The 14,485-nt window shown below is 34.4% G+C and overlaps 1 protein-coding gene across 1 annotated transcript in view; it reads left to right on the forward strand.

Moving 5' to 3' along the window:
• Window positions 1–7,222: 7,222 nt before the first annotated feature.
• The window catches only part of LOC111056988 (ATP-dependent DNA helicase PIF1-like), a 29,760-nt gene continuing 22,497 nt past the window's right edge, over window positions 7,223–14,485 (forward strand). Inside the window, exon 1 of the mRNA XM_039442128.1 lies at window positions 7,223–7,248. Coding sequence (XP_039298062.1) covers window positions 7,223–7,248 — 26 coding nt within the window. The remainder of the gene's footprint in view (window positions 7,249–14,485) is intronic.

Genomic DNA, 14,485 nt, shown 5'->3' on the forward strand with positions numbered 1-14,485 from the left:
TGAAGTATTTGAGCAAATTTGCTCACAGGCTGAACACTCGCGGAGTTAATTTCCCAACCACCGATCGCGACATAAAGAAATTTGAAATTCTCAATACAGACATTGCAATTCATGTTATCGCGTATGACAACAAAAAGTTTTTCCCCTATCGAACAAGCATATTCTGTACGCGTAAATACCAAATTAATCTTTAATGTTGAAAGGCGATGCAGGAAAAACTCATTTTTGTTTAATTAACACCGCGAATGGGAAAAACGGATTGTCGCGTCTTCTTTCTCACCTTTCGAAAAATAATCGTCAAATAGCTGTTTGTAATTTCTGTTTTCACAGATTTACATCAGACAAAAGAGTAAACCGGGATGGGAAAGCAAATTTGATGAGACATCTAGAGCTTTGTTCAAAGTTCCAGTCTCAGAGAACTTCATACCCAAAACGTGGTGAGACAATCAAATTTAAAAAACTCGGTTCGACTTTGAAGAAAAAGTATACAATTTACGCCGATTTGGAAACATTTGTTGTGAATATGGATGGTAATGAATCTGAGGATGTACCTATTACCAGAAGTTACACCAAGAAAACGGCACGTCATATTCCATGCGGGTATTGTTTCGTTGTAATTGATGTGAATGGAGATATCGCGTACGGCCCAGTACTCTATAGATCGAGTAATATCAATGAAAAGATCATGGAGAAATTTCTCAAGGAAATAATCGAACTGGGCGATTTATTGAGTGCAGATATAAAATGTGAAATTCCGATGGAGCATTTAAGTGATCGTCAGCAACGCGAATTTCAAAACGCTGATAAGTGCGGCCTTTGCGATGAAGTTTTTACCGAAACAGACACAAAGGTACGCCATCATGCACATGAAAATGGAAAGTTTTTGTGTGCTGCTCATGTGTCGTGTAATTTAAATACTCGAACTGACGATACGATTAGCTGTTACTTCCATAATTTTAGCGGATTTGACAGTCATTTTATTCTAAAAGCTCTCGGAAAATGTAAAAAAGAAATTTCCTGTATCGCCAATACATCAGAAAGATTTTTGACATTGACAGTGGGAAAAATCAAGTTTTTAGATTCATATAAATTTATGAATGAATCTTTAGAAGTATTAGTGCGCAACTTGGTAGATAGTACAGATATGGAATCGAAGTTCAAACGTCTGTTTTCAGTATTTAATGACCCCGATCTCGAACAAAGGCAACTCTTGTTGAAAAAAGGAGTATATCCCTATTCGTACATATCTTGCCCTGAAAAATTCGCTGAGACTTCTCTCCCTCCGATAGAATGTTTTTATAATGATCTTAACGATACACCCCTCTCCCCCAAAGAATATGAGCATGCACAAAGAGTGTTCTCAACATTCAAGTTGAAATCTCTCGGCGAGTATCATGATTTCTATCTGTGCCTAGACGTCATGCTATTAGTTGAGGTTTTCGAAGAAATGAGGTCAACGCTTTTTAGGTCATATGGCCTCGATGTGACTCATTTTCTTTCGCTTGCTCATTACACTTGGAATTGTATGTTAAAGTTCACCCGGGTTGAACTCCAATTGATTAGCGATCCTGATATACATCTATTGTTTGAATCAGGAATGCGCGGTGGTGTTTCGTTTATTGGCAAGCGTTATTGCGAAGCCAATAACAAACACATCCCTGACACATACGATCCCACAAAACCAAGTAACTATTTGCTTTATATAGATTGTAATTCTTTGTATGCGCACTCTATGAATCAATTCTTACCTTATGGAAATTTCAAGTTCCTCTCAGAGGAAGAAATCCATGCTCTTGACTTTACAAATTTGGAGAGTGAATCAGAAACTGGTTATGTAATTGAATGTGATCTCAAGTACCCACAGGAGTTACATGATATGCATGCCAATTTCCCTCTCGCTCCACTTCATCAAATTCCTCCTAGCGAATTGTTCTCCGAGTACCAAACCAATGAGAACGGTCAAACTCTGACTAAAAAACTCATGAACACACTTTTTGATCGAGAGAGGTACATTGTTCATTACATGAATTTGAAACTGTACCTTCAACTCGGATTGCAATTAACAAAGGTACATCGCGTCATTAGCTTTTCCCAATCGCCTTGGTTGAAGAACTACATTGAGTTCAATACCTGTAATAGGCAAGCCGCGAAAAATAAATTTGAAGTCTCCTTCTTTAAACAGATGAGTAACTTAATTTATGGGAAGTCGTTACAGAATACTCGTCATCATTGTAATGTTCAAATTATCACAGACGCCAAGCGTCTAGATAAGTACATTTCAAATCCCCTATGTAAACGCTGGCAGATAATAAGTTCGGATGTGATTGCGGTTTTCTCGCGAAAGTTGGAACTAAAAATGAATAAGCCAATCTATTCAGGTTTCTGCATCCTGGATTTGAGTAAACTGCACATGTATGATTTTTTCTATTGTAATTGCAAAAAATCATACCATGGCAACGCATCCAGCTCTGTATGACTGATACAGATAGCTTCCTCTTATCATTGGAGACACCCGACGTCTACCAACTGATAAGAGAAAATCTAGAATTGTTTGACACTTCAAATTACCCAGCTGAGCACGAATGCTTCTCCAATGAGAGGAATAAAGTTGTAGGGAAATTTAAGGATGAGGCAGCTTCAATTCCTTTAAAATCTTTTCTGGGATTACGGGCGAAATTATATTCATATCTTGTAAATAATGAGAAGGAGGAAACTGTAAATAAGTGTGTAGCAAAAGGTGTGAAGACACATGTGAAAAATAGAAAACTTAGTTTTGACTTGTATAAGAAATGTTTGATTGAACGATGCCAACATATAGAAAAATGTAATATGTTGAGATCCTTCAATCATAACATGCATCAAATTGAATGCGCAAAGGTTTGTTTAAGCCCGTTCGATGACAAGCGCTTTATTGCAGAGAACGGAATCGATACATTACCATTCGGTCACTACAAAATAGCAAACTGATGGCACAGATCAGTGTGTGTGTAACGAGCTAGTGACCAACACATCAAATTCTGTTTCAAGCGTGTCTTCACACAAAGAAGAAGAATGAGTAATATTAGAGCAAAATTAGCAGCAGAGCTTCACTCTGCTGCACGTGTAAATTACCCCACACGCAGATATGAGTTGAAGAATGAGAACGATTTTTATCAATCAGATCTGATTGAGATGGGTAGCTTATCTAAATTCAATAAAGGATATCGTTATATTTTAGTTGTTATTAATTGTTTTACTAAGTACGCTTATTGTATACCTTTAAAGAATAAGACTGCACAAAGTGTTTATAATGCACTCGAACCCATTATTTGTAAGAATAAACATATGCGTTTTTTCCAGACAGATGGAGGGAAGGAGTATTTTAATAAGCATGTGAAAGATTTATGTAATAGACGATTCAAATTAAAAGTGTTGAAACCAAAATATAAGCTAGGTGATATTGTGAGAATTTCTAAAAAGAAACAGATATTTGATAAAAAATATCTAATGAATTGGTCATCCGAATATTTCCGAATTGTGAGCATACATCCCACAAGACCTATCACTTACTCATTAGAAGATCTTAGTGGTGAGATAATACAGGGTAGGTTTTATCAAGAAGAAATTAAAAAACGCTTTTGAATGAATCTGAAAGAAATGTTTATTTGATAGAAAAAATATTGAGACGAGATAAGGATAAGTTGCTTGTGAAATGGGTTGGATTTCCACAACCATCATTCATAAATCGAGAGAACTTATTAGAGTAAATAATAATAATTAGAGTAAGATCACATGGTATAATTTTATCGAAACACATTTGTTGTAAATAATTAGAGTAAGATCATATATGATATAAATAATGTACATTATCTATCCACATTTGTTGTAAATAATTAGAGTAAGATCATATGATGTAAATAATGTACATTATCGATCCACACCAATGATAATCATTGTAATATTCTTTACATTGTGTGTTTTTTAAATAAAAACAACTTGAATTGAATGTTCGCTCTTTCATTTCTCATTTTTGTCATAGAGAAGTGCTAGTAGCATGTGGCACAAGGTGACTAGATGTTGAATGGGTGAGTACATCTAGTCACCTAGAAACGCTTCATTACCGAGTGAACCAGACACATGAAACAGTTCTGTTTGTATATCTCACTTTCTCAACATGAACAAACTCGACATTGTAAATTTCGATAAGTTAATTGCACAAGAGGAAAAGCCTGTATGGTGTAAGAATGGTACATTGATACCGCATAACGCTAGAATTCTCATTGTAGGCCCGTCTGCATGCGGTAAAACGAATTTATTGTTCAACTTGATTTTTTCCAAAAATGGATTGAGATTTAAACATATTTATTTAAATACTAAAAGCCAATATCAAGATAAGTACTTGTTTTTAAGAAAAGTCTTTTCAAAAATGAAAGGTATTGAATTTCATGTCAATGATATTCCTGAGAGAATTCTCCACCCGAATAAAATTCAACAATTTTCTCTTGTCATATTCGACGATTTACAACTTAGTCACACACCTCAAATAAGAGATTATTTTACTATGGGTAGACATCGTAATATTGATACAGCATATTTAATTCAAAGTTATGGTGCAACACAAAAACATTTCACCAGAGATAATGCAAATATGATTGTTATATTCAAAATTGATCAATTATCACTCAAATTAATACATAGAGACTATGTGGGTGAAGATATTTGCTTCAGAGATTTCAGTAAATTGTGTTCAAATGTGTGGAATTCTAAGAAGCATAGTTTTCTTACTATTATGACCGAATGTACAGCTAATAGTGGAAAATATAGACAGGGTCTGGATAACTTTATTGACATTCAGTAGAGAGTGAGTAGCAGTGAAAGAATGAGGATGTCTCGTAGAAGACAAAACGCTAGTGTTGCTCTAATCGATAAGATTAAGAAATTGAGGAAAGTTATTAGAGATAAACATAGAAGCATTGTACATTTTGAAAAGCAATCTGACAATTACAGAGAAAAACTTTTTAAACCGATTATCACACCTTTAGTTGAAATGGGGAAAACTAAATCTTCTCACCACTCTGATCAGAGTTTTATACCAAAAAAGGAGGAACAAGAAGAAGAAGAAGACGAAAGTATGGAATTGGGAGAAAAACATGATGATGAAACAATAGAAGTTGCATCACCATCAGCAGCTGAAAAAGATCTAAGCATGAACGAATCAAGTATATTTAATTCAACTAGGCTTGAGAGTGATACAAGCGGCAAAATAAAGAAGATAAAGAATCAAGTGCTTGCACAATATTTGTATACATTTCATAGTGAAAAATTGGATAACTCGATTCCTTATGGAATTTCCTACGATTCTGACCGAAAATTATATTTTATGGGTGAGATGGTTGTTAGCTTTGATAACTACTTCTTTTATATTGATAACGAAAAATTCCGAATTACACATGGACTATTAGAACTGTTATTTGCGCAAAGACCAATTCATATCTCTTTGATGAAAAAGATCTAAATAAATACAAGAAGATTTTATCAATAACAAAAGTTCATTTGGATAGACGAGGATATGTGAAACGTAACAGTGGTGTAAAGTCTCGCTTAATTCAAATGCTGTTTCCTGTTAAAAAAACAAGTAAGAGAGGTTCTGGGTTATTGAAATTTGCAAAAAATACTTCTAGCAATAGAATTTACCAATATTATGACAACTATGACGAATTGGTTCAGATACTTCATTTATTAAAATCATCAAAACTTGCTGGGCACTCAGCTCATGATGTTGAGATTGCATCAATTATAGAGGAATTGCGTGAAGGTAAAATTATTGTTTAGTTGCAGAATGAGTGTGCACAGATTCGGAGGTAAAAGCGAGAGAGTCGCTGCGAAGAAAGACATTGTATGGAATGGACCAGATCTTACCAGTTTTAGTGAGAGAATAATACAGGCAATTAATCAACAGGGTGTTAGTGAAACTCTGCATTCGTATTTAGATTAACAATTATCTAATATAGTTAAGAATATTGGATTGAACAAGATCGAAAAGGAACACATCTTCAGTACATTACAACAGTTATCTGACAATATCGATAGGGGACTTAAAGAGAAATCTATCAATTTGGAGAATTCTCTTCATGATCTCAAATCAACAACAGAGATATTCAGATCGCACTTGAATACGATAAACGATAATAAAGTTGACAAGAATTATTTGGATGAGAAATTGAAAGTTATCTCAGACAAGATTAAAGATTTGCAAGTATTAGATAGAAATTATCTAAATACCAGATTGAAACAGCTTAGCACAGAACTTTTTACTAGAGTAAATGAAACTTATTCATTATCGGTTGATAAGGAATATTTGGATAAAACTGTGCAGGCATTGAATGACATTGTTATAACAAAACAAGAGTTAGAAGATCAATTATCTGCAATGACTAATACGATAAAGACAAATCTTATGGAGGGGATTGAACAATTTGTTTCAAAAAACGATTTGAATACATTGCTAACTACGTTTAGCGAAACTTATGTATTGAAAAATGATCTGAGTAGTGAAATGCAAGCATTTATTAAGAAAGATGAATTACAAGCTACACTCAAATCAATTCGTGAGGAAATAGCAACTTCAATTAAAAATACAGAGAATGATGAAGTGACAAGATTACAATGTTCAGCTGCATTCACCGATTATCTCACTTTATTTATACATCGAATAGCATACCAAATAGTGCGAAATTATGCAAAAGTTAGTTTCCATATGAATTGGATTGAGGCGAAATCACATAATTTGACAGAAGATCAAGTAGGTGATTCAATCACCGATAAGATGGGTTTAAGTATCTACGCCGATGTTCTAAAACCCTAAAGTTAGGATCATATCAATCTTTAACCGATTTTCACTATGCAAATTGCTTGGGAGAAATAGCTACATTCTATTTCAACGTTCACATGCATTTTTCCAAGCTGAAACAAGATTATGTATGAAACGTGTTAATGCTCGAATTCGAGATGAATTAGAACAGAGATGCATTCGTCCTTGTGAATTCTGCAAAAACGTGACAATACTCAAGTATTGAATTAGACCGGAACTGCATTTGTCCTTGTAAGCTATGTGAACTAAAATTGCAAAACGTGACAATAGTCAAGTATTGAATTAGACCGCAACAGCATTCGTCCTTGTAAGCTCTCTGAAGTGAAATTTTGAAACATGTTAATCATCAACCAAGAGCAGAATTGGTGCGTAATGATAACGCCCAAGGTTGTCTCACGGTAAGCAAACGTTGCTACATAGTGTTGTGAAAACTACAACAAGAAATGACAATGTTTTTCAGTTTGATAATATGTTAAGAATGTGAGATTTGGTGAGAATGATTTATATCAATATAGATTCAGAAAAGAACTTTGAATTCACTATTATTCTTCCAAAGAATATTCAACTATGCTTGGCACATAAAGAGTTTTGAAAAGATGGGATTTGAATGTTACTGCTGGACATATATTCTTGGAAGAATGATAAAATCTCATCCTAGTTGTCAAGTACATCTAGAATTTATGACAGTAAGAAGTTCGTTTCACTTAAATCTGCCAGTGTTCGTTGTGTGTACAACTCGTTGTCAAGAACATGTTTCAGTTAAATCTGAGAGTAAGATATTCATTTCACAAGAAGTTCGTTTCACTTAAATCTGGCAGTGTTCGTTGTGTGTACAACCCATTGTCAAGAACATGTTTCAGTTAAATTTGACAGAAGTTCGTTTCACTTGAATCTGTCAGTAGATTGCCTCTCTCTCTCACACATATCTCTCTCTCTACTATTAATCATCAAATAGACCATGACTAAATGTAATTGAGCATGACTGAATGTAATTAGCCATGACTATATTAACTAGAGCATGACAAGAGGGAGAGAGAGAGTATCATCTTCCTCTCCTTCTAACTAGAGCATGACAAGAGAGAGAGAGAGTATCATCTTCCTCTCCTTCTTCTTCTCCTTCTTCTCCTTCTTCTTCTTCTTCTTCTTCTCCTTCTTCTTCTCTTTCTTCTTCTCCTTCTTCTTCTCCTTCTTCTTCCTCTTCTTCTTCTCCTTCTTCTTCCTCTTCTTCTAGAGAGAGAGAGAGAGAGTGAGGTTCTTCTAAGGGGGCGGGGGCGGGAGAGGAGTGGTAGAGGTGCGGGGGGAAGGGGGGAAGGTAGGATGGGTGCGGTGGGAGGGGGGGAGGGGGTAAAAGTCATAAAAAAGCTTCCCAGTATCCGGGTTCTCATACTACTAGAAAACATAACAGATGTTTTGAGTTTCATAGTAGCACAGACATAACTTATACTGCAATGCCTCATTGAGTTCAAACACACAGTTCTAATTCCCTACATGAAGTAGTGGATTATTCTTTTATTGACCGTGCGAAGTGAGGTCTAAGATTCAAGTCGACGGTTTGGAATTTTTCTTAATGTTTAAATGTTTAAATATTTAAATGATTTAATGTTCAAATGTTTAAATGCGTGATTGAAACGTCGATTATATGCTAATGATATGCGTGATCAATTAATCTGTCAGTTATGATTTTATCGTACACGCACATGGTAGAGTATGCTGAACTGATTATTTGGTCAATAAAAATTATAGGATGGTCTAGATTTGAGGATTGTTTGTATGGGTTATAGATTTTGAGGTGTGCATCCAGCTAAAGTTTGTCATGAGATGCATCAACTATTTGGCGGTACAAAGTTCGCCGGGCCAGCTAGTAATAAATATATTACTTCATCCCACAAGTGGAGAATAGACACATTTCTACTAAAAGATATTTCAATTTAATTTTTTTTATTAATGATAAGGACCTATAATCTTAATTTTTCAATTCAAAACTTTCAATTAAATTTAAAATTAAATTTATTCGATTTAAATTTAAAATTTTTCATAGTCTTATTCAGAAATTAAGTATTTTCATAACAAAATTCTCATTAAAAATGACTACAGTAGCCTACTTTTAAAATATCTATAATAAAATTTTTAATTTATAAATTATTCAGTATTCAAATATACAGTACTCAACAACTTTTAGAGAGCGCCAGAAAATTCAACCCCTAAAGCCGAGAAGGGAGACTGAAGGATGCCGGGAGCAAAGGCCTGCTGCGGCTGAACTACGAATCTAGCCGTCGGAGTTCCCTAGTCAGTGCTATGGGCTTCTACATTCAGTTGGGCGCAGTTCAACACATTGTGAGCGCAATCAGTAGATCCCGATTTCGATCTGATCATTCGCGACAAACTATAAAACCTTTCTACCAAATAGGAATCGACCATTTAGGAATCGGTCAGTTGGGAAAATCATATTTTTCGTCGCAAAAGATCGAAAATTGGAGAATCCCAAATGGTAGAATTGAAACTTGTACTTTCCCAAATGGTCGAATCCCAAATGATCGAAAAGTTTTAATAGTAATCTCATTTGGCCAAAAATCTCAACTGTCGCAAAAGGTCGAAAATTTGATTTTCCCATCTGACCGATTTTCATACAGTCGAATCCCATTTGATAGAAAAATGTTGTAGTTTGTCGCAATTGATCGAATCTCATCGGCTAGATGAGATTCGACTATATGGGAAACTATACTCTTCGACCTTTTGGGATTCGGTCAGATGGGACCCCACGGCTCTGTATACGATATATTGATATTGTACATCATGTTTTCATTACTTGTAAGATCTCAACAACAATCAATAAGAGTATATACATTTTCAAGTCAATCATGATGGTAATATTGTATCTTTTCTGTTTAGGGCTACTTGTAATATGAATAGAAATACAAATCTCAGTACCTTCAAATAAAAATCACTTGAAAATGGCATCAATGTCCGAAACATGTTGTGATTAAATAATTCAAAAGGGTACTGAGATTTTTATTTCTATTGATAATATTGTGTATTATAATATTATAGTATCACTACTTGAAATTATCATGTTCATTGAATTCAATCTAATTACTTCAATACATTGAATACATCTAATTTGAAAAGATATTCCAAAGCCGAGGATGAGTGGTAAGTACAGGTAGAATAAGGAATCGTTCTAGTTTTAGTAATTATTTTGCAAGTCAAAGTGAGTAGAAATATTCTACCCCAAAAATTGACAAGGCCAAAAGCAAAAAACAGATCAGAGCAAAAAATGAGAGAGAGAGTATGAGAGAGAGAGAGAGAGAGAGAGAGAGAGTGAGAGAGTAAGTAAACTGCTGACTGAGAGAGAGCGGAAACTGGCAATGCATGATCAAACCTCCCTCATTGTAGTAACCGGTGAAATGGCTTCCCCTTCCCGCTCATGAGCCAAGGCCACTCTAGCACAGTAGCCTATACATACAGTATGGAAACTTGGCTAGTACCCTAACGCTAAAATCCGCCATCTTGTTAGGAAGCGCCGCATTGTAATAGTATTGATGGTAGGTTCGGATCACTTTAATGATCCGGATCAATTGATCTCATTCACTGCCACGAGCCAATCAGAAGACCAGGATTGGAACTTCCCAAGGTCACGTGACGTGTTTAGTATTGCGTCATGTAAAAAGCATTGGTTAGATAGGCGATTGATTACAAGTTTCCATTCTGTACCTATTCTGTGACTCTAGTTCATCTAGAGTGGCCTTGCATGAGCCCCTTCAGAGAAAGGTGTGTGAGAGAAAGGGTGGATAGAGAAACAGAGTGAGAGAGCAAGGGTGAAGATGTTTGATGAAAATGATAGAGAGGATGCGTGAAAGGAATGCTTTTGATTTTTGGTTGAAGTAGAACTAAAGATGCTGAAATACAACTACAATACTGTCATCGAATGAATAGATGTACGATAGTATAGAATATAAAGGTGCGTACAGATATACGCGCCGCGAACTTGAGCAATTCACTTTTAATCAGCTGATTATATCTATATTTTTACAGAAACGGTAAGATACAGATATAAAAAGCTTGGCATCAGCTGATTAAAAGTGAATTGCTCATGTTCGCGGCGCGTATATCTGTACGCACCTAAACATTCTACATTCTCTGACTGTCATCATCTGTCAAAAGGAACAGACAGGCTAAAAATATTTTCACTATTGAGATGACTGTGTTCTAGTAGGTGTATTGTGTTGGAGGTGAATGGGACTGGCGGTCCAGCGTCTATTTCAAACGACCTTTTCAAGGAAAGAACGTGTGGAAAGACCAGTTCTCGAATGTGCCTTTGTTTAACACTAATAAGTAGATACGTTGCTTACGGAACTACAAGGCTAGAACACTCAGGTGATCAGCTGTTCAAAAGCGTACACTTCAACCCGTGTTTACATTGAAATCCCTATGTCGAGTGGAATTTTTCGTGAATAAACGTTGATAATTCTACTGTTAATTACTTTTTAGAATAGTGGCTTGTTATTTTATTTTCCCGATACATATTTCAACATCTATCATTAATTTTAAGGGCAGCAATCATTGAGTTCTCACAAAATTCCTATTTATTAGTCAACAAATTTGTAGGTTATTTGTACTTGAGTTATAATCACGTTAAATTTCAAAACACGTAGTCTAATAATTTATTGTCATGAAATAAAGATTATAGTTGAGTTGCTGAAAGTTTTAAGAACTAGGCCTACAGATTGTTTTTTTATTTTTATTACAATACACCTTGATTTCCAGAGAGGAACTCAGACTCCCCATTTGAAATCTTGTAGTATGGCAATCTAACTTTATTTGATTTCATAACTTTTCAGATGAAATACACAAATAAGTCTTATTAGAAAGTAAGGCGAAAGTAAATTTGTAAGTTTTTTGTCATCATATAATATAATAAGTATTTCTTTTTCTTATAGAGCTTATTATTGGAATATAAATTCTACTTTATATGATTCATGGCTGGCATACATTTAATAGAGAATGAGTTACAATTTATAAAATAGTGTACCCTGGTAGGTCTACAAAATTAACTGTATAGTTTAACACCGTAATTTTTTTATTGAAATTATGACATTTACAATCATGAATAATATTTCAATTGAACTACTGTATATACCTATACTTTCTTCAAAGTTTAGAATCATTAAACTGCCAGTAGTGTTTTGGATTACGGTATGTGTTTCCTCTGACCCCACAACTGTGGGTAATTGATAAAGGAGAAGTTATTGAAGATCGTGCTGTAATTCAAATAGCAGAGCTTCAAAACTGAATGAAGTATGAACATATCAGTTTTTGACATTATATTTTATATTAATATATATTAGGTAGAAGTAAAATGACACTCATTCTTTCACCCATTAATCTATTTACTCACCCGGATAAGTAAGAAAGTCGTGTTTCAGTTGATTCGTTGTTGATTATCCATATTTATTACTACAATGTATTGTATTTTGATAACTTTAAACTGAAAAAGCACATTCTTTTGGTGTAACGACGACCGTTTAGTGCTGGTGTTGTACATTCTCAAGCCAAACAGAAACTCGAAACGGTCGTCGCCACACCAAAAGAATGTGAGTGTTTTTTCCCTTTAAAGTTATCAAAATGAAATATAGTTAATGTTCAACCTTCTAGTGGCGCACTAAGACACTACCTCCGTAAACTCGGAGGTGTAGTGACTGAGACCGTAATTGAAAAAAATTTCAAAGACGACCAATACGGTATGCGTTTTTTCAAGAATTGACAGAAAAATGTTGTTAATGTTGTTCAGTTATAGGGTCTAGAAATTTAAAATAACTAAACCTTATTGACTTCTATATCGCCCAGAATAGGCGATTTTTCTGCTTTTACCAGCGTTTTCTTAGCTTTCAAGAGAAAATTCTTACGTTTGGTACAAAATTTCAGGTAACTTGAGGTGTATTAGTTATGTAGGCTATTGAAAGGGCTTAGAAGGTGTGCTAGAAATTGGCGTTTCCAGTGTTTATCTGTGTTTTATCAGGATTTTCAAAACCAAATGAGCAGAAAATGTTCAAATTTTATACACATTTTTAGCATATGAAATAACAGTTCAATGAATAAAATGACAAATTTATAGCAACACTGAATTGGGTTATTAATTGCGCTATGATTCCCCTGCCATTTAGCAGATAATCTTAACTCAGCTGGGGGACTCTAGCATTTGCATGTTAGAAGAGACCATCATGAATATTAATATAATTTGTGCAAGAGCGCGCTTAATTATTCATAACCAAGCGTGCAGACAAGAAACGTACAATATCTGAAAAGAGCAAAAGGAACACTAGCTCACACTGAAAGCGTGCTTGGTTGCGTTAAGTGTAAACAACTTGTTTCAATAGCACTTTTCAAATTTTGTTTTCTGGGTCATGCATGATTCTACGTAAATTTGCACATATCCATTCAATGTGATCATACAATTATTCTCATGTATCAGGATATTATTCATATTATTACTGTTGTGACCAAGAATAAATCTTTCAAGTAGTATCCTACCAGAGCGTCAATAGACATATCATTAGCGCTATCGAAGAATATGCATAGATTTTTCATGATATGACATGGTCTTACATATGATATAAATATAAAAACTCTGATATCTCACTCTGCAATAAATTATTATTTACACTGTATCGATCAGCCATAACCCATAAAGAACACTTTACTTACTTACCGGTACAGTACTTACTTCCGATGAGTAAGATGTACTGTATTCCTCACGGTCCTGGATCGGGGAATCGTCAAATTTTCAAATTGTGTCAAACTCACTTTGTTAAGAGTAGAAACAGATTAGATAAAAATGATTCATGTAAGTTACTGGATCAGGCTGAATATTGAAATCCTTTACTGAGTAAGCTAGCAGTATTATCATTGATCACATATATTCGTTTATAATAATATTGTTAGAGATACCGTAATGTATGTTCTGTTTTAATACTAAAGATAACCTACACTGCAAAATTTTTCTATTTCAAGCCATTCTTGTTATGATTTGAGAGTGATAGCCTACCAATTTACCTTTTCAAAAAATTATGTTCAATCTAAAAATTCCTTAAATCTAATAAAGCTATAAATATTAGCATACTACAAAAGCTGTGGTTGTAATTCCTCTCGTAGAAATTGAGCAATACTGTAATCAAAATTGAAAAAAAACAATAGGTGGGCCTAATTCAAAGCTCAAGCAACTCAACTTTACACTATATTACTATATTTTTTTACAATAATTGAAATACGTGTTTGAATTTGAAAAAGCTAATTTAAAACATGGGTAACCTACAATTTGGTTAACCAATAACTAAGAATATTAAGAGAACTCAATGATTACTACCCTTGAAATTCATGATGAGAGATAAAAATTGTATTGGTAAAATAAAATAACAACCCTTTATTCGAAAAAGTAGTTATCAGTTGAATTATTAACGTTTATTCATGAAAAATTCCATTCGACATAGGGATTTCAATGTAAACACGGGTTGAAGTGTACGCTTTTGAACAGCTGATCGGCTGTATGTACTGGCCATGAGTTGAGTAGGCCATGGTAGATACTAGAAGAAGAGATAGACTTATCGCCAAAATTTACAATCAGTAATTATATCACCAAGA

Source organism: Nilaparvata lugens, chromosome X (genome assembly GCF_014356525.2).
Source record: "Nilaparvata lugens isolate BPH chromosome X, ASM1435652v1, whole genome shotgun sequence".
NCBI classification, from domain to species: Eukaryota; Metazoa; Arthropoda; class Insecta; order Hemiptera; family Delphacidae; genus Nilaparvata; species Nilaparvata lugens.